This window comes from Artemia sp. Qi Xiang Cuo, chromosome 5 (genome assembly GCF_049724085.1).
Source record: "Artemia sp. Qi Xiang Cuo chromosome 5, ASM4972408v1, whole genome shotgun sequence".
Taxonomy (NCBI): Eukaryota; Metazoa; Arthropoda; class Branchiopoda; order Anostraca; family Artemiidae; genus Artemia; species Artemia sp. Qi Xiang Cuo.
Window position 1 is genome coordinate 65,458,375 of NC_142798.1, and position 22,147 is coordinate 65,480,521.

At 36.5% G+C, this 22,147-nt stretch overlaps 1 protein-coding gene across 3 annotated transcripts in view; it reads left to right on the forward strand.

Annotated features, from left to right (window-relative positions):
* The first annotated feature begins 444 nt into the window (after nucleotides 1-444).
* LOC148952398 (pyruvate dehydrogenase [acetyl-transferring]-phosphatase 1, mitochondrial-like) overlaps nucleotides 445-22,147 on the forward strand; it is a 47,197-nt gene continuing 25,494 nt past the window's right edge. Inside the window, exon 1 of one of the 3 annotated variants that reach the window (XM_089089856.1) lies at nucleotides 445-466. Coding sequence is in view for 1 of the 3 variants with exons in the window: in XM_089089854.1 (XP_088945980.1) it covers nucleotides 2,663-2,687 (25 nt within the window). In the remaining 2 variants the exon portion in view is untranslated. Of the gene's footprint in view, nucleotides 508-2,647; nucleotides 2,688-22,147 lie in introns of those variants that run through there. The other 2 variants (XM_089089855.1, XM_089089854.1) reach the window with 2 other exon arrangements.

A 22,147-nucleotide genomic window follows, 5' to 3' on the forward strand; every position in this document is an offset into this window, starting at 1 on the left:
TATTGAGGAAAAAGGATCCTACTCAGAGAAATTAAAAGTAAGTAGAAATGTAGCATTTTATATATATATATATATATATATATATATATATATATATATATATATATATATATATGAACTTGTAGCTTTCCAGGATTTTTCAATCATACTATGAAAACGAAAGAAAAGAGGAAAAGAGAAAAAAAAAGAAAAAAGATTGTAAAAATCCTATTGATTATCCTCCTATAGTAAATATCGATGCTTGATGGTGTGCTTGCGGCTGTAGCCGCACGCGCAAAAATTTTTTTTAAGCATTTAGTAAAAACAGATGCGATCTAGTAAATTTTCCCTCTCCGATTTAGTAGATTCTTCCAGGTCAGGATGGCAACCCTGCCAGTAGCTTTGTAGCCGAGAGAGTGGAGCAAAAGGAAATGTGCTAAATAGTATCTACTGAAAAGCCGCCTGCTGTGAAATAGAAGAAGAAGAAGTAAAATAACTTAATGTTTAGTTTAATGAATTGAGGCTTGGGTATGTTAGTATTAATTTTTCAGGTTGGGATCTGTGGGTTCTGGGCGCTGGGTGCTAAAGTATTAATGAATTTGGGTTCTTTGGTCGCTGGGCTTTAAAGTATCGTTGGTTTACTAGCCTAGGTAACAACTCGTAAACGACTGATTATTTGAAGGTAGTTCCATTTTATTTTACTGAAAATCAAGCTGATCTATATCATTTGGTAAAGTTCTACGAAATCATATTATTGAGTTAGGACTAAAGTGAATACACCATTTGGTGCCTTTTTTTATGCTGATTACGAATATAATAAGCATTTCTATTACGAAGGAATTTACGCCCCCCCCCCCTATAGGCCAATTAAGGGTTAGGTTAGGAAGAGCCTATCTAAGGAGGGGGGGGTGGAATTCATTTGTTATAGAAATGCTTATTATATTTGTAATCAGCATAAAAAAAGGCATCAAATGGTGTATTCACTTTAGTCCTAACTCAATAATATGATTTCATAGAACTTTACCTATCATTCTTTCCTAGAAAATAAATTCTTGCTGTAAGTAGCCTATATTAGCCTATTCTCAATAATTTTCTCTCCACTGAAAATTCCCCCAGATACTCATCTCCCTGCATAAAACTCCCACAAAAAATGTCCATATTTTTCCCAATAGCAAATACTATCTGTTAGCAATGGACAAATTACAAAACTTAAAAAGGCACTTAAACTTGTCTGATTACTTTGTAGTTTGGGAGGGAGGAAGATACCTCAAAGCATGCATTTTAATGTCAAAGCATCCCAGCTCTCATTGAGCCAGCAAATAAATACGGAATTAGTTCTAAGAGAGAGACAAGGGGAGGGTGGAGGTAGAAATTAGTGCATAATTTAGTGGCAGATCCAAGGGGAGGGCAAATGGGGTACCCTTCCTATTGTAGTCTAAAGTAATGTAATTTACTTGATTAATTCAACTTTGCACTAATCAAACTTGCTCCTAATTCAAGTTTATTTGATCAACCTATTTTGCACCATTGCACCCCCCCCCCCCCCAAATTTTTTTTATTGGATCAATCTATTTTGTGCCCTCTCTCCCCTGCCCCCCTAAAGAAAATCCTGGATCTGCCCCTGGCATAATCTCCAGGGCCATAACCAGGATTTTTGGGTATAAATTTACAACCAGCTGTGATCATAAAGAAGCATGTTAAGAAAATTGTTCTTACTTTTTAATAATCCTAAGTTAACATATTTTCCAGGGAGAGCACCTTTATCCTCACTATTTTCACTGTTGTACAATTTTTTTAAACAAAATTGTGAAAAAAAAACATATTTGACATCATGTATCTGTTTTCAAATATTCTATTTATTACAGTTGAACACCATCACTGTCATCTACCAAAAATATACAAATAGGCTAATGTTAATAAATTTAGGTTAGGTTAGATTAGCTAGATGGCTCTTGGGTGTTTTGTTTATAAACAATTTTCAAAACTTGGAGAAAGGACAAACATATTGAAAAATGTGATTGAAAAGCTGGGAAAACCAAGGAAAATAGTGAGGATTAAGGTGGTCCCCCTGGAAAATATGTTCACTTGGATAATTTTGCATATTATGAAGTATGAATTGTTTTATTAACATCTCTCCTTATGACCAGGAGTGGTTGTAAATTTATACTAATTTTTGTTTGAGAGGGGGTAGGGGCAAAAAAGGCAGAATATATTCTGTATAGGTGGGGGACTTTCCCTCCCTCATGTATACCTTGGCCTCATGGTTCAATAAATTTTAGAGGGTGCTCATTAGATTAGAAATTGAGAGTTCAGGTCCATTTTTTTTATAAATCAAAAGTGATTAGAGATCAACCAACCATGGGGAGAGAAATTTCCAAGGGAGTATTTTCTGGGGGGGGGGTGTAAACACCAGCTACTATGGATTACCATCCCAATTAATTAATCAGATCAAGAATCTCTAGAATCAGAGGCATAGGCCTACAGCTAAATGCATCAGAGGTTTCTATGAGATTCCTTACCCATCCTGGCTAGCTTATTGCCAAAAGAGAAAGGATATAATTATAACATTCAAGCTGCTCAACCATGAAACAACTTATCTCAAATATCTTTCAACTGGATGTCTCTTCAAGAACAAGAAGGCATGATCAAGAACTTTTCAAGAAGCATGTCTATTGAAAGTTACATGGAAAATAACTTCTATTCTGCAGGTATTCATTTTAAATCTAGAGACTTCTGGAAAATCTAGGTAAAAGGAAGAGACAGTTCAATATGTGCTTCTTTTACAGGTCAAGGAATGCCATCTGGAGCATATGACTTATTTGGGGTCAGGTTTTTTAGATGGACTTTAAGGTCAACTCTACTGATAGTAATAGGTGTCATTACACTTATGATGTCACACTTGGGGGATCTGGGAGTAGAGCACTGTCAACAGGTATGAAGTTAAATCCAAATTGATCAATAAGGGAATTTGCTATTGCTTGGGGATGACATTATGTACTGAATGTCTTCCAGGCTTTTTATTTGAGGCATAGTTTCAAAATCTTTTAGAACTTGATTTTACTGATGCTGTTATTGTCTTCTCATACTGCTCTAAAATCTTTCTAGAAATATTTCTCATCTGGTTGCATGCTTGTATCTTTTGTAATGAACTGCATTATTAACCACATTCTGTGCTTGCAATCTCCAGCACTTCTTTTCCTGTTCCTGGCCATTTTTAATTCCTTTGCCTTAAATTGCAGCTTGGAGCAATCTAAGTATTTCTCCTTGTGAAGCTCCATAGTTGATGATTTGAGTTGTTTTCAATGTTCTTTTGTGGCCAGGTGCAGTTGGATGATCAGTAGTTTCCCAGTTGAGTTTACACTCTCTAGAGGACCACTCAGCATCCAGCCTTTGTTTGAAAATGTCAACAGATTCAGCAGTTATTGTTTCTTTGGAGAGTTAATTCCAACTGCTGACAATTGTTGAGGAAAAGAATTGAGTGCAGATTCTTGGAAGCATAGACTGCTTAATAAGTATCACTTACTGACCTCTAGTTCTTGAATTAGGACAATAATAGGAATTAATGGTGGGAGAGTATTGACCATCATTAGCTCATAGGCATGAATGGCATCACCTCTATTTCTCTTTGATACTAGTTTTGGGAGTTTCAGATTTGCTATTCCTGCAGGGCAGGAAAGCTCCTGCATGCTGAATATCACTTTGTTGGCATGTCTCTGCACATCTTCTTAAAGAAGGGGAGGCTAGAGACATTCCAACTTCAAGCTTAGGCTACACAAATCCCTTATACAGAAGACTGATGACTTTAGGGGAATGCTTAATCAGCCCCAGAGTTGAACTAGAACCAGCAGCAGACTTCTTGGTCTGATCAAACAAACAATTTCTTCTTGGTAGTTAAAATATTGTACACAGTTCTTGTTTACCCTCATCTGGAGTTTGGTTGCCCAGTCAGCAACTCTTCATATAAAAGTGACATTGCATTATTAGAAGGAGTTCAAAGGAGATCTACTAAATTATCAGCTTCACATAATGATATGGCATACCCAGACTGCTTGAAGAAATTTAACCTGCCCTCATTAGTATACTGAAGCCAAAGGGGGGATGTAATAGCATTGAAATTTTTTTTCCACAATAATATGATAGACCTGTTTTTTAGCTCTATATTATATTCTTTAACAAGGAGTCATTCATTAAAGCTTCAAACAAAATATATAAAAAGACAAGAGAGATGGAACTTTTTTTCTATTTGTGCAGTGCCAGCTGGGAACAGTCTTTCTGATTCTACTGTTTCAACTTCCTCTATAAAGTCCGAAAAAAAAAACTGTTGATTGTGAGTGGGCAAGTGTTGAATGGAAATATCACTGGGATGCTCCTGTGATATTCAGAAAACATCATTCCCAAACCAGCAAGTACTACAGGAGGTTATTACCTTAAATTGCAGCTAGGAGCAATCTAAGGATTTCTCCTTGTACAGCTCTGGAATGAACAGCTCTTGACAAGTTTCAGTTGATGATCTCTAGTTCTTGAATTGGTCCTAACAACAGGGGTTAATGATATGAGAATATCAGCCCTCAATAACTTGAAGGCTAAAATGGCATCCCCTCTATTTCTCCTGTAAAAAAGTGATGAGAGGTTAAGCTTTGACAGTCTTACAGGACGGGGCAACTCTTGTATACCATATATCACTTCAATAGCATGTCTCTGCACATCTTCAAGAGACTTTATATCTTTTTCAAAATATAGGGAGGCAAGTGACACTCCAACTTCAAGCTTTGGATACACAAGTTCCTTATAAAGAAGACTGATGACTTTAGTAGAACACGCGGAAGTGATACGCTTAATCAAACCCAAGGTTGAACCAACCCCAGGAGCAGACCTCTTAGTATGTTTGTTGATTTTTAATTCATTGTCAATAATGACACCAAGATCTTGCTCATTATTAACAAAAGAGATTGGATGGCATAAGAAAAAATAAGAGTGGCATGGATTCTTATCAAAGTGAATGATATGGCACTTGGCAACATTGAATTCAAGAAGCCAGGCCTCAGCCCATTGACCCAGCAGATGAAGATTATTTTGTAGCAGGGCATGATCTTCACAGGACAAAGCTGATCCAAGAACTTTCAGGTCATCTGCATAAAGAGTTGAATTACTGCTGATAATCAAAGGAGCATCATTGACGAAAATATTAAATAATGTAGGACCCAAGACACTTCCTTGAGGAACTCCTCTCAGAACACACGTTGCAGCTGAACAGAGTCATCAAACAACAGAACACATTGGTTTCACAAGTAAAGAAAATCAAGGATCCAGAGCAGGGATTTCTCTTCAAGCTTAACTGTGTGCAATTGAATTGCAAGTCAATTGTTACACACTTTGTCAAAAGCTTTAGAAAAGTCAAGCAGAATCATATCAGCAGGAACCCCAATATCAAGCAACTTGGTGATGTGATCATATGATTCAAGGAGATTGGTGTCTTCTAGAACAAAAGCCATGTTGTGAACTGTGTAAAACATTATTGGCTTCAAGGTGCTTAACAACTGCAGAATTGATTATTCTTTCAAGAACCTTAACAACTGCTGATGTCAAGCTGATGGGTCGATAATTTTCAGCGAGGTCCTTTCTACCTTTTTTAAAAATAGGAATATTATGTGCAGTTTTCCAATTCTGAGGTAGTCTAGAAAGATTTAATGATAATTTGAACAGCAGGGAAAGAGGTTGACACAAAACTGTACAACATTTATGTTGGATACATGGGTGAATGCCGTCTGGGCCAGCAGATTTATTCAGTTTGAGGGATGTCAGTTCCTTCAGAACCAGAGAATCTGTAATCAGAATTGGTTCCATATTATGTGATACATCATATAAAGCAGGTTTAGGATATACAATACTGGGTTTGGACAAAAAACAGAAGAGAAATATTGATTGATAATTTCAGCTTTCAGTTCAGGATCAGCAACTGATTTACTATCATGCAAGATATCTGGGATTGTGCGTCTGCTGCTACATTTTTGAGTGGCATAACGCCAGAAAGATTTAGGGTTAACCTTAACTTCTTCTGCCAGTTTTTCCTCAAACCTTCACTTCAATACCTTTATTTGGTTTGTTGTTTGATTACAAAAGGATTTGAAGACTAAATAATTTTCTGTGGTCTTATTTTTTCTGTAATGGTTCCATGCTCTGTGTTTTTATTGATTAGCTTACTAATTTTAGTAGTCTAAAAAGGTAAACTTTTTGCCTGTTTTACCTGACAAATTCTGGTGCATGACTTTTCAGTATTTAGAATTTCCGTTTTTACATTTGACCAAGTCTCCTAAACATCATCAGTAATAAGCTTTTTCCAGTTGACTTTGGCAAGTTTTTCAGAGACTATTTTGTAGTTTACATGCTTTTGTTGCTTAGAGGAAGGCTGAATGGTAGGTAAACATAACTCTGAAATAATTACAACATGGTCACTGCTACCAACAGGTGTGGTTATACCTGTTGGTAACACTGGTTATAGCCACCTTAACTTGCTGACAAGTCCAATTTAATTAAATGATTACTGAATTTTAGTTCATTGTCAATAGTGACTCCAAGATCTTGCTTATTATTTACAGAGGAGAGTGGGTGGCCTGAAAAAAAAAATAAGAGCAACAAGGATTCATTTTACCAAAGTGAATGACATGGCACTTGGCAACGTTGAATTTAAGAAGCCAATCCTCAGCCCATTGAACAATCAATCTAAGATCATTTTGTAGAAGGGCATGATCTTCACAGGACAAGGCTCAACCAAGAAGCTTCAGGTTGTCAGCTTAGAGCATTTAGTTACTGCTGATAGTGGAAAGAGCACCATTGATGAAGATATTGAACAGTATAGGGCCTCAAACAGGAAGAAAGGATATTGCTTTAAATTGAGTTCCAGTCAATTGTGGGTGTAGAACAATGAGTTGAATCCATCTTCCATACTTCTGACACCATGTAGAATTTCATACAATTTCAAGGTTTATTCAAAACCCAAGTACGTGCAATGAGGTGTAACATAAGTGCTACATAACAACAGTAATTAATCAAGCACTAAACTCTGCCTCACCTCTCTCTTGTTAGCTTTTGCCTCACAGATCCAAGGGAACAACATACTTAACCATTTGGCCAGAGTGGGTGGTGTATCCAGTGGTCCTTGGCATCCATGTAGAGGGGCTTTGTGGATGATTGGCAATGGGAGATGTGAATGTATTTTCTGTAGGTAGGAGCACTGAAGGTATTTGTGGTGAAGGTTGTACTACAGATGGTTACATGTTTCCTTCAGCTCCAACTGATGAACCATCAGAGCTCATCCTTGGTGAGAAATGACAAGATTCATCTCTTGCGGTTATTATGGGGTAAAGGGGGTCATCATTTAGTCCCATTTGGGGACTGATGTGTTGTTGGTTCCTTTGGTATGTATAGCCATTTTGAGTTTTCACTGGGTATGAGCAAGGGGTACCTTGAAAGGCTTTGGTTATCAATGCTTTTCCCCATTTCTTTATGTTGCTAAGTTTGACCCACACTGGTTACCATGCCTTTAAGGTAGTCATTGATTTAGCTGATCTGTCATGGTATGATTTCTGAAAGTTTTGTTTTTTCATTTGTTGACTTCAAACAACAAATAAGGGACAGTTTTTGGTTCATGTTATGATGAAATCACTGGTAGTATTGAACAGAGCTTACAACTCATAAGTAATTCTGCAGGTGTATTCTGTCCATCATCAATTGGTGTATTTAATATTCAAGAATGGCTAAGTATGGATCTGAGTCATTTTCTAGTGCTTTTGACATGTTTTTTTTTGAAGTTTTGACTGTTTTTCAGCATGTCTGTTACCTTGGGGGTATTTTAGGCTGCTTGTTTTGTGACTAATGTCCCACAGTTTGGTAAAATTGTTGAAGTCAGATGTGAGGTATTTTTGGTGTTCCATGGTGACTGAACTGGCTTTTCAATTTCATAATGATGGCTGATGAGGGTAATGATTCTAGTTCATCAAGCTCAAAGAATTGACTTTAGTAGTCAATTGTGATGAGGTAGTGGCAATTCTGCCAATCAAAGATGTCAATGGCCATGTGTTCCCAAGGCAACTTGGGATTTTTGGAGCATAAAAGCAGCTCTTGTTGCTGATTGTCACAATATGTGTTGCAAGCATGAGACCTGGATATGAGGGAAGTGATATTTTTTGTGATACCGGGCCAGAAGATGGTAGTCCTAGCATGCTGCTTGGTTTTGGTTATACCCAGATGCAATACATGCAGTTTGCATAGGATGCCAGGCTGTGTGGATGGGGGAATTACAACTTTAGTCCCTTTCAAAATTATACTTTGGTTGATGACTAGTTTGTCTCTATGGTTCCAGAAGGTCAAGCAGTTTCCTTCCAAAGTGATACTTTCTTTTTGCCCTGTATCTCCAAAACATGATTCTTGTAATCTATGCTTATTAATAGGCCCGTTTTTTAGCACTAAGATCTTACATCTAAGATCTTACATCTTTCTGCAATGATTATCGTTTTTTAACTCATCTTTGTTATAAGATCTTACAGCTCACAGATGTTAGCAAAAAGTGTGAAGACCGCCACTGTTTTACCATATAGAACAATGATGAGAGAACTTTGATGATCTACTCATCATTGTTCTCAGACCGCTGATCAGAGCAGAATGATGAAAGACGTTTGCACAAAAACTGCCAAAGATGTAAGATCTTTGTTCAAAGATTTCACTTTTAAGCGTTTTCTGACAAAAGATGTAAGATTTTAGCACATTGATGAGTGAAAAAACAGGCCTAATACTTGCACGTTCAGATCGAATCCGGTTGAAGAGCTTTGTCATCTCTTATACATTTGGAGCTTGAGTAATAACAAATTTGAGGTGAGAACCGATGAAAACGATTAATATGCTATTGTTTGTGTTGCATTGAGTTGGGGTTTTCTCTTCCCATTGTTGTCGCAATAGAGATATAGTTGTCTAGAGGTCAAGAGATATCTCTAGATAACAATTCAAGCATAAAAAGAACATAAATCACAATTAATACATAAATAAAATCCAGACCCAAAACGAATAGAAATTATAAATAATAAACTAAAACTTAAAACGAATTAAAATTACCACAAATCCTTCCTTCTAAAGACATACTTTAAGCAATTAAAAAATAAAAGTAAAGAAGTATGATGGCACTAGACCTTTAAGGTACAAACCGGCAATGCTGATCTCCGTTTCGTTACCCTTCAGCCTGGAAGTGCAATGGGGGGCTGGGGGCCAGCCATTCTGTGCTTTTGCAAACCCTTACTTTAAGAAAATGTCATAAATAGCTTAATTAAATTACTCATTATCAAAGAATACGCATTCTAATCTCAGGGAGGGGGGGGAGAGCAGTCCATGAGTCAATCAAAACAGCCCTTTGTGTAAAAGTCATAAAACTACCGAAATTCCATGTTATAGCCTTCATTTTCACATTTGCTATTATTTCTATTTCCCTTTATATGCGCACTAGTCTGTTTGTGCTGCAGAACAAAAATTATAATTTTGGGTGTAAAATTGATTTTGCTCGCTGGAGCTAGTAAGTATGTTTTTCTCTCTTGAAAGGTTTTAGTCAAGAAGACCCTTGACATGAATATGAATCCGTCCAGTTCCTTAGGCATTATTCAAAGCATATTTTTCTATTTAATCCGCCACTTTATTTTGATCCTGTTACAGGGACTTAAAAAATTAATTGTTTTGTCATATTGATGCCAGCTATAAATTACTTTTTATGTTGGCTCTTCATTTGTAAAAACAACATCTTGAATAAGTCTCCAATGTTTCTTAAAAAGATGGCATTAGTAGTAATCTGTGTATGGAATTTCTTATAGTGACGCATCTGCAAATGAATACTGTGTGTAGCCTTGAATTATGGTATATGGTTATTCATTGTTAAATAGACAAGTTTCTTTTACTGGTTCCAAAAATTTCTAGTTGTTTTTGTGGTTCAATGGTGGGGATAGCTCCTTCCTTTAATGTTAACTTACAAATGCCAGGCAGCTGTCCAATGCCTTCAAAAACATCTGCGTAATTGTCTATCATGATTTTGATTGTATCAGGGGTTTGTTCCATAGATTGGATCTCAAATATAAATTTGACAAGACCTAGGTCAACACTGGTTTATCTACTGATGATCGGGACTTTTTGAGTATTGACTAAAAAGAATTTATGTTTTTGTCCGGGTCTATCTATGCACTGTATTTCATCTTCACACACTCCATATACATTTAACTTTCCATTGGTATAGCTTGTCAGGATGCTATTGGTCTTGTTTAGAATTGGATGGGGGTATAGCCTCTCAAATTCCACCAATGGAAGTATATTTACCTCTGCTCCTGTATGCAGCCACTGTTTGTCCAGAATCAGCAACACTGAATGTGTTAATTATGCCTCTTTCCTTCTCCCCAACCCATATCAGTAGGTATGAGCACTTCTCAGCTTCTGATTTGCCACTCAGGGGGGCACTAAACGTTAACTTTGCATGTTGTTTAAACTAAGTCTGTGTATGCTTTAGATTAGGGAAGTTCCAGTCAATCATGGGTCAACAATGAGTTGAATCCATCTTCTATACTTCTGACACCATGTAGAATTTCATACAATTTCAAGGTTTATTTAAAACCCAAGCGCCTGCAATGAGATATAACATAAGTACTACATAACAACAGTAATTAATCAACCACTAAATTCTGCAGATATGGTTACCAGAGTCATCAAATAGCTGAATACGTTGAGATTGCAGATAAAGAAAGTCAAGGATCCAGAACAAGGATTTTTCTTCAAGCTTGACTACACATAATGTAATTACAAGTTGCTTTTGATAAACTTTGTCAAAAGCTTTAGAAAAGTCAAGTAGAATCATATGAGCAGGCACCCCAGAGTCAAGTAACTTAGTGATGTGGACATAAAGATTCAAGGAGATTGGTATCAACAGATCTTCCAGAACAAAACCATGCTGTGAGCTGTGCAAGAGATTTTTTGCTCCAAGATGTGTAATAATTGTGGAACTGATTATTCTTTCAAGAACCTTAACAACCACTGATGTCATGCTAACAGGTTTTATAGTTTTCAGCAAGGCCCTTTCTACCTTTATTAAATATTGGAATGATATTGGTAGTTTTTCAATCCTGAGGTAGTCTGGTAAGATTCAATGATAACTTGAACAGCTAGGAGAGAGGTTTACCCGAGTTTGTTTGACATTCATGAAGGATACAAGGAGGAATGCAGTTTGGACCAGCAGAATTATTCGTTTTGAGGGACACAAGCTCCTTTAGAACTGTTGTATCAGTAATCAGAATTGATCTTATGTGATATCATATATAGGAGGTGGGGGGAAAAATATTAATGGATTTCGAGGGAAAAGGCAGATGAGAATTGTTGGTTGAAAGTTTCAACTTTCAGCTCAGGATCAGCAACTGGTTGACTATTGTACAAGATATCAGAAACTATGCATCTGCCATGACATTTTTGAGAGGCATAACGCCAGAAATATTTAGGATTATCCTTAACATCCTCAGCTAATTTTTCTTCAAATCTTCTCTTCAACTCCTTGATTTGGCTGGTTGTCTGGATACAAAAAGTTTTAAAGACTTGATAATCTCCTAAGGTTTTCTTTTTTCTGTTTCAATTCCGTGCTCAATGTTTTCTGTTAATTAGCTTACTTATTTCAGTAGTTAAAAAAGGTAAACTTTTGTCCTATTTTCCATTTTTTGACATGACAATTTCCTTGACATAAATGGGAGAGTATTGGTTTTGCTTTTCCACTTTGTAGATGAATGTCTATTGAAAACATCAAGCAATAAATTTTTAGTGGCACAATATGGATCTTCTGCACTCATTGCATCAATGAAGGACCAATCGTATTCTGCTAGCCTAGTTCCTTTTGGATTAGACTATAATGTATATACACATGTTTTCTAAATAATGATCTCTTTGGGTATAGTTTAAACCTATAGCTTATTATAATATGGTTGCTTGCACCAAGGATAATTATAACATGCAGAATAAATGTAGTTAACATATTCTGACTACAGGTCCACTACACTTTACCACCATACCCCTAATGGACATATATATAGCCTAAATTATATATTGTACATGCATTCCACCACCCATCACTTTTGTATCTCTGGTTCTTGTTTTGTCACAGTTAATTCAATTTACAGGAAAATAAGTTGGAACAAGAGAGATACATGGGTATAATTGCATAGGAAATATATAATTTGGGCTATGTATTTGCACATTTAGTGGAGGCGAGAGGGAGGGTAAATTATAGCAGAGCTGCATGCAAAAAGTGTCAGCTGCAATTATTCTGAATATTATAAAGTAAGTACTGTTTTCTTAACATGTTTCATCCTCAATCCCCTCTAATCTAGACCATTACCAATGTATTTCTAAAAACTGTCTAGTGAAAAAGAATTGTCATTGGTAGCTGATTCTGGAATGGTGATTATTATTTTCATTTATAGTAAAATAGTATTTATAAACAACATAGCAGGAATTTCTAAAGAGAGCCTGAAACCCCTCAATATCATCAGATCAAAACAGAAAGTGTACCATTAGAATCTCTATTGTTGTTGAAAATCCTAAACAGGAAACTTAGGTAAATGTGATGAATAACAGCTCTTTGGAAGGAGACATCTAAGAAGTAAAAGAGAAACATATTTAAATTGCTAATTGTATGTTCATTTTTCATGTTTTTTTCGTTGTTTTTTTTTTGGCAGTTCATCCCCTGCCCCCGTTTAATTGTCTCATATAACCATAGGCTATGTAGAAAAATCAAACATAATAATTGATGAAACCGACTCAAAAACAGGTAAAAATAGGACAAAAAAGAAAGTATGACTCGTTTTTACTTGCTGTATAGTACAAAGTAAAAATTCTATCATTTTGTTGCTTAGTTTTTTTTTTGTACATTTAAGGACTATATGAGACCCATAAAGGGGTACTGGGATGAATCATCAAAAACATAAACAAAAATTATAAAATTGAGCTTACAATTAGTAATCTAATGTCTCTTTTTGTTCTAGGATGTTTCCTTCTGAAGAACCATTAATCTTTTACTTAAACCAAAACTTACAACACCCCTTTCTTTAACAACAAGGAAAATCACATTTTTGCATAGGTAGGACTGACCATTTTTTTTTCTTTGTTGTTAATAGGGCACTGAAATATCTAACAGAGGTGTTTAAGGACTCATTTAAAAGCTATTGTATCTGTTTAGTTTTTAACTAAAATTTTAACTTTACATCATAGTCTAAATAAATAAATAAAATAAATAAAACTATAGACAAGGTAATAAGTTATAGACAAGGTATAGACAAGGTAAATAAGTGGCAATTCAGAAAAGACAGCATTGCTACTGTAGTTGTACATCATCATTCTTTGAGTCCTGCCAGTTAAAAAGGCTTCTATTCAATCTACATTATTTGTATTAGACCCCGAAGCCGCGCCGAAATAAAAATTGGTGGCGGCAGATACAATTACGCCGGGGGCGGTGCGCCGCTGGCGTCACTGAAATTTTTTTTGGTGGCGCGCCGTCAATTGATCGGTGTTTGTTCTATTTTTAGATTTTTTTTTTTTTTTTTTTGGCTGCTTTTTAAAAGTTTTGGAAACTTAATCGGTATCAGTTTTATCGGAATCCGGTACTCAATTTCTTTTTAACTTCATTACCATGACCAAAACCTCGGACAAAATAAGGACGAAATATCAACCTTAACTTCTCAAAAACGTTCTTTCAATCCAAATGATGGACAACGAGAGCGTAAACTGCCTTATAATTGAATGAATCCGACAAAATAGGTATTTTAAAATTTAACTCAAGTTAAGCTCTAAAACTTGAATTAAACAAATTAACTGTCACCATAAATCCATGGCAAATTTATGAAACATCAATGGAATCTGATGTGCATATCTTACTTTATGTTTGCATTTCCTGGTCTTGCAACCTGCATTCCACTTCTTTGACTACCCTACCCCTCATTCTCTACGTTACTGAAGCTATTATTTTTCATTGCTCCAAGATTGAATCCTTAATCGGTATCAGCTTTTATCGGAATTCGGTACTCGATTTCTTTTTAGCTTCATTACCATGACCAAAACCTCGGACAAAATAAGGACGAAATATCAATCTTAACTTCTCAAAAACATTCTTTCAATCCAAATGATCAACAGCAAGACCTTAAACTGCCTTAAACTAATTAGTTAAATTCAAAATTTAACTCAAATTAAGCTCTAAATCTTGAATTAAACAAATTAACTGTCACCATAAATCCATGGCTAATTTATGAAACATCAATGGAGTCTGATGTGTATATCTTGGTTTATGTTCGAATTTCCTGTTCTTTCAACCTGCATTCCACTTCTTTGACTACCCTACCACTTAACCCCTCACTGTCTACGCTACTGAAGCTATTATTTCTCTTTGCTTCAAGATTGAATCCTCTCAAGTGATAAAATCAAGGTTTTAAAATTAAATATTTTAACCAACGCCTTTGAGAATGAAAGAGCTTATTTTTTGTCCTTCCCATCTCAGCAATTAGGGTATTGTGGTCGTGGACGTACTTGAACATGGCGGGTAAGCATATTAAATGATCAAAGTTATACTTTAGCGTATAGGATTTAATATTTGATTCTTTTTTTTTTGTCTTTTTACATAGCCAATTTTCAGAAAGTTAGCATGTCGTTTTTTAAGAACGGTTCGTTCCCAGGTATAAGAAGAAAAAGAAGTAACATTTTGTAAAGAAAAGCTTTTATATAAAAAGAGGCATCATCATATAAAGAAAACCATTCTTTATAATTATATTATTGAATATATTATAAATATATTATTAAATTTTTAATCCTGGCTTTAAATTTCAGAGTTTAATTTGAATTAAGTTTTAAATTCCCTGTCTTGTCAATTCTCAGGCAGTTTAAGGAGACAGAAAAAAAATTCAAAACACTTTGCTAGAAATAAACCTTAGCACTTTCCTTTAAAGCTTTAACGAGCTTGCAGTTATCATGTATAAAAATAAGCTTGTTTGCACGGTGTGGAGCCAACTTAGAATGCACAGCAGTGACAATTAGTCCTGCACCACTGAAAACCCTTTCTGCTCCAGCACTTGTTGCCGCCAACGATATAACTTTTCCTACCAAAGCTACAATCCATGGCAGCTGAATAGAATATATTTTCAGAAGGCAATCGACTTGACGCCATATCACATGATCATTTTTATTCTGTTCTGCATCATTGCTCTCACACATTTATCTAACCAAGCAGCCTCCTTTTTTTATGTATGATCATGAGCAGATTTAATGTTTCTGCTCTTCTGAGAAAATCCATTAGCCATATTAACACAACTGTTTGGGGTACTTGATTCAGTGACAGCATCAGAAATTGCAATCTCCCTTTCAGGGTTTTCGAGGACCCTCTCCACTACGTACCAAATAATTTTTACTGTGCAAAAAAGCACACTACAAGTTGAACTGGTGGAGCCTGGAGTGTTTATTGAACAAATTCCATTCCAATGGGATGTGATAAATAACCTTATGTCAGTCTCTAGCACTAGAGTCTTAACCATTTTGAACAAGAATTCCCTTCTTGTCAGTGAACCATCAAAATGTTCAGATGGTCATCAATTTCACTGATATTGAATGTTTCGAAATCCAAAAGTACAGCTGACACCATGAGATGGGAAGCGAGAGTCAAACTTGTTTCTCATCTTTTCTTTCAGAAGCAAAATAAAGCTACTATCATTAGGTTGCTCCTCAAGGTGACCTTTTAGGAGATCCCAACAGAGCAGAGCAATATTTAGGGTGGGAAAGAATTCTCCCTCAATGGCCTCGACTGTAGTAGAAAAATTTGACCCTAGAGAGCAAAGGTCAAGCATCAGTTCATATTCCTCATCATCTATAGCAAGGTCAGGTTTCCCATTTTACACAAAACACTTGCCAGAAGGTTTTGTATTGAATAATACTTTGTTACATACTTTATGTTGCATTCTATCTTGTGGGCAAATTTCGTTTTAAGGACATGTATTGTTTATATTTTGGGAACATAGGAAGCAAATCTATATCACACCTAATCTATATCACAAAATATTTTAAGGAATTCATTTTTATTCTAAATTTGAATTTTTTTTGAGAAGGTTGTTAGGAAAACAAAGAATTTTTTCATATAAGTTTAGTTCTTCCACTTTGTACATGCTTCCATGTACATATGTAAAAAAAAAGCATGTGCATATGTAAAAACCTTGTTCTAAGGCTTTTGTAGAATAGCTGCCTTTTTGGATATGGTAAAGCATTTATACATAAGGTATTTGGGGAATATCCTGGCTAGTTGAAAGTCATTTTATTTAGAAAATATTACATTGTACCAAAAAGGACAGAAACGAGTGAATGATAATCTAAAGTCCACGGTTGACAAGTAGATTCAAAAACATTTTGAGAGGATCCAAAAAATTTTGCATTTACCATTAAATAGTAGATTTTGTATTATATTTGCTTCTCAATAGTCTCAGAAAATAATTCGGTGCTTCAAATTTCCGGAGGCGCGCCGCCGCCGACCGTATCAGCGGCGACGCCGGCGCGCTGAAGCCTTTTCGGTGGCGGTGTGCTGAAAGCTTTTTGGTTGCGCGCCGCCGGTTTTCGGTGCAGCTTCGGGGACTAATTTGTATGCATTTCATTTGCCTTTAATTTCAAAATTAGTAGTTGGTTTTGAACTTTGTCAAAGGTTTTGGCTTGGTCAAGCAATATTACATCTACTAGTAGGCCAATATCTAAGAGTCTAGTCACAAAATCATATGACTAAATTATGTTGGTAACAATTGAATGCTCTTTTTAAAAACTATGTTAGCTTTTGCTAAGCAGCTGTTTTTCTTTAGGTGAGAGACCAGTGTTTTGTTTATGGTGCCCTCAAGTACTTTACATACAGCCAATGTGAGACTTATAGGCAGATAATTACTAGCAAGGACCTTGCCTTCTTGTATATTGGCTTAATATTAGCATGCCTACAATTGTTTGGAAGTGAAGTACATCTCAAACATTGTTGCAATGTGCTCAGCTATTGTTTGAATAGTCTTGGGAATAGGCTGTCTGGTCCAGTAGCTCTATAATCATCAAGCTTCTTAAGCCTATTTTTTATGTCTTTTTTGCATATAAATGGCATGACCATTTGGTCTGACATTAATTACTCTGGCAGAAGGGAGGGGGGGGGGTGAGTTACAGGTAGGGCAAAGAAAGGCATATGAAGGGCCATGGGTCTGCTCCCATAAGCTTTGCAATAATATATTGTTATTAACTTCTTCTTCTTTTTTTTTTTTTTGGGGGGGGGGGGGTGATGGTTGGGCTATAGAGGGCCAGGGGTCAGGTTAAATAAATTTGGAATACAATTATTTTTGTTTGGGGGGGGGGGTCAGGCCATAGAGGGCTGGGAGTCAGCTTCCATAAGTTTTGTAATAAAATATCTTTAATACAATTTTTTAGGGGGAGCGGGTTGAGAGATGGAAGACCCTCGGTTAGCTCCCACGAGTTTTGGAATCAAATAATGTTAATATTTTTTTTGGGGGGGGAGGAAGGTGGGGTATGGCAATGGAGGGCCAGGGGTTCATTCCCATGAGGTTTAGAATAAAATATCATTCGTAATATTTAGTAGGGGGATCGAGCCATGGAAGGCCAGGCGCCAGCTCCCTTGAGTTTAGGAATAAGCTGCAATTAATTTGTTTTTTTTGGGTAGGGGATCAGGCCATGGTGGCCAAGGGTCAGCTCCCATGATTTTTGGAATAAAGTGCTGGTAATAAGTCTCTTAGTTGCTTTTTGGGGGGGGGCTATGGCGGGAGAGCCAGGGGTTAGCTCTCTTAAGTTTTGGGGGAAAATATTGTTAGTAAGTTTTTATTGCGTTGGGGGGGGGGGCTCATCTGATCATTAAACTATTTTAAAAACCATTCCATAAAAACCTTATATGCTCCCAGGCCTCTGGGGGTTTATGTTGACCCTAGAGTTCTTGTTATGTAATCTTTGAACTATTCTTAACAAAATGGCTTATCTTGAAATTTTGATTGGAAGCATTTGGGGAAAAAGGGTGGGGGGGGGGCTTGCTTCCCTCCAATCACTTTTGAATCTCAAAAAGGACACTATAACTTCCTGTTTCCAATCAACTGAATCCCCTCAGAAGTCATCTAATCACTTCTTCCTTATGTAGTGCCTCACGGGAAAAAAATTTATAAAACATTCAAGCCTTATGGCCTTTACTATATACAATGTAATAGCGGTGCTTCTGACAATCTGTGAAAGATTTCTATATCCAATCCATTTATCTGTATCTCAGTAATGATCCTGATACGGTCACTGCTTCTAAGAGCTGCATGGTAAGACATAGAGAGAACTCGTTCAGTATCATTTATTACAACTAAGTCAAGTAAGGAAGGTCGTTGTCGGTGCCTAGATTGTGTTGCCGGGTCTATGAACTATCAGTAGGTTGTTGGTGAGGGAATTTTTAGTGACACGGGGTGGGCTACTTTCGAGGGGTATCCTATGCCTTCAATTCAATGAACACCAGGCATGTTAAAATCTCCAAACCGAAAAACATTTGAAACCTTGAAACATTTAGCCCACCCCGTGTCACTAAAAATTCCCTCACCAACAACCTACTGATAGTTCATAGACCCGGCAACACAATCTAGGCACCAACAACAACCTTCCTTACTTGACTTAGTTGTAATAAATGATACTGAACGAGTTCTCTCTGTGTCTTACCATCCATGCCTTCCATGGCTCGATCCCCCTACTAAATATTGTGAACGATATTTTATTCTAAACCTTATGGGAATGAACCCCTGGCCCTCCAAGGCCATGCCCCACCTCCCTCCCCCCTCCAAAAAAAATATTAATATTATTTGTTTCCAAAACTCGTGGGAGCTAACCGAGGGTCTTCCATCTCTCATCCCGCTCCCCCTAAAAAATTGTATTAAAGATATTTTATTACAAAACTTATGGAAGCTGACTCCCAGCCCTCTATGGCCTGATCCCCCCCCCCCAAACAAAAATAATTGTATTCCAAATTTATTTAAACTGACCCCTGGCCCTCTATAGCCCAACCATCACCCCCCTCCCCCCCCCCAAAAAAAAAGAAGTTATTAACAATATATTATTGCAAAGCTTATGGAAGCAGACCCATGGCCCTTCATATGCCTTTCTTTGTCCTACCTGTAACTCGCCCCCCTCCCTTGATTTCCAGTCAAATGAGTCTCTCAAAAGTTTATACAACCACCCCTTCTGTAAAAACCTTAACTTATTCGTCAATTATGTTCTGTGCCCCAGGCTAGGTTTTTTTTCAAGGAGTCTCCTCCAAAGTTTATACAACCACTCCTTTTATAAAACCTTATATATGTTAACAATGAACAACTAGCATATCCTGGAGCCCAAGGGCCGGGGGGGGGGGGGTAAACTCCTGGAGACATAGTCATTTTGCCTTTAGACAATTTTGAGCAAAATGGCTATCTCAAAATTTTGATTGGATCCATTTTAGGTTAAAAGGGAAAGGTTGTAAGAGGGGATGTGTATTATGAGATATGAGATATACATTTATTAAAAAAGAAAACAAACACTATTCGCCTTTCGCCTGCCAAGAAAGGCAATAAGCTTGAAAGGGCAAGCGAGGTTATCACTCTCAGCTAATTAAAACCCTTGCTACTCAACACACAAGAAACTTATATGATGAATGAATAAAGGAAAAAAGGGAGAAAGAGGAAAAGACAAGAAGTAGATAGAAAAAAAGCAAAGTAAATCGGGGAAATACCTTAAATAGAATGACAACCTGGAGTGGGCTTGACACAAAATTCACCCACGAAATAAAAGAAACTTCTTTGCCCGTGACTTGAAAGCCGGAAGACTAGGCGCATTTTTCCCACACTCGGGCAATATATTCCAAACATAGGGACCATAATAGCGAACCACAAAAGATGTCCGAGTGGTGCTCCCAAACTCATGAGTTAAGTTATCAGCTTTTCTTTTATTATGATTATGACGGTTTCTATTAAAAGTAAAAAGGTTTTCAAAAGCAGGGGTGAGCAGCTGATTCAAATATTTATACGAGAAAATCGTGACTTGGTATCTCGAATTTGGGATACATCCATTAACTTATTCTTTTTAAATGTTCATGAGCAGGAACCTCATCAGAATCATCAAATTCAGATAATAATTTTACAGCTCTATTCTGAAGTTTTTGTACTCTTTTGAAACATGTTACAAAATTACTTGCCCATATAGAACATGCGTAGCTAATATATGGGTAAAATATAGAAAAATGAATCATTTTCAAGATCTTTTTTGTGACTAGATTTTTAATTCTTTGCATCACCCCAAGGCCTCTGCTTAATTTTTCAGCTATTGCACTTAAATGGTTTTTCCACGACAGGTTTTCATCAATTAAAAACCCCAAATACTTCGTTGTTGTTACTCTCTTATCACATTCTCTTGAACCGTGATATGGTCATTTCCAGCACTAGACGAAAGTCTAGAAAATATCATGAAAAAGGTTTTAGAAAAGTTTAGGGTTAACATATTTTGCTGAGAAAAAGTTAGAAATTCAGAAATTGCATTATGAATTTTATTATATAAAACATCAAGTGAAGGCGCTGCCAGAAAGAGCAAAGTGTCGTCTGCAAACAGGATGACACCAGCCTCTGACAGGTAGTGTTTCACTTGATCAATTAAAATAATGAAAAGTAGAGGTCTCAAGATTGACCAATGTGGGACCCCACACTCTACTTTCATTTTTGAATATAAAAATGACCCGTTGTGAACTGTCTGATACCGTTTGTTTAGATACGATGAAAACCATTCCAGACTCGAACCCTTCACCCCAATCGAGTCAAGAGCTTGAATAAGCTCTGAGTGGTCCACCGTATCGAACGTTTTTTTCATATCCAAAAACACAGCTGCGGGTATGAGACCAGCTTCAAATGCATCACTAATCCAATCAACCAATTTCAGAACTGCTATATCCGTAGATAGCCCCTTTCTGAACCCAAATTGATTTTCCATTAGAATTTTATTCTTTTCAATATAATAATTTAACTGGGCATGTACCACTTTCTCATATAACTTAGAGAAAAATGGGAGAATAGATATAGGTCTTCGATTCGATGGGTCATCTTTTTTCCCTCCTTTATGAAGAGGAAACTCTTGCAATCTTTAGTGCTTCCGGGAAGACTCCAAGATCTGGAGAAAGGTTTATGAGGTGCGTCAACACAGGTAAGACACTCGTTTTTTCGGCCTTTACGAGTTTCAGGGAAAACTCGTCCATCCCGCTAGAGCTTGACTTCATCGTAGTCCAGAACCATGCCACTTCCTATTCGGAATATCTTGCAAACTCAAAGGAATTCTGAATTACAGGTTGTCTTTCTACGACAGATCCTAAACTCGCTGATTTGCGTATTTTAGCCCGCACTTGATCGCAAAGTCTTTTTCCTTCATTTGCAAAATAGCCACACAGAAATTCAGATATGTCTTGAGAATCAGTAAGACGACCTCCTCCTTACTATGAAATTGACCCAACAGTTTATTTATTGTTTTCCATGTGTTTTTCATATTCCCTTGATTTTCATGAAATTCATTTCGGAAATAAATTTTCTGAGCATTCCGTTTTACTGAACTTAAAATATTCGGAAAACTCTTGAATTTTATAAAATTATCACTGAATGATCCTTTAAATAATTCACATAAAGTTTGTTTTTCTGCTTTATTGAAACCAGAATAGCTTTTGATATCCATGGTTTCTTAGGAAAATTTCTACTAGGGTTTATTCTTCGCAAGGGACATGTTTCATTCATTGCATTCGTCACTATCTCATTGAATAGGTCATACGCAGTATCTAGACAGTTTTCCTTTATTACACGCGAGAAATTTCTTTCATCCATCATATTTGCAAAACTCTTTAGGTTTTTATTATTCATTTCACGGTAAAACGAAGCCCTTTCATTTTGTTTATTTTCCTTTGACTGATTCAGCTCTATTTTACTTATTTAAAAAAGATGATCCGAGCAGTCGGACACAACCACATCTGCTTGGGATCTTTCAAGCAATCTACCATAACAAAAAAATTATCAATTAAAGATGCCGAGAGATGCGAAATCCGAGTTGGAATAGTAACAAGAGGAAAACTATCATGTGACAC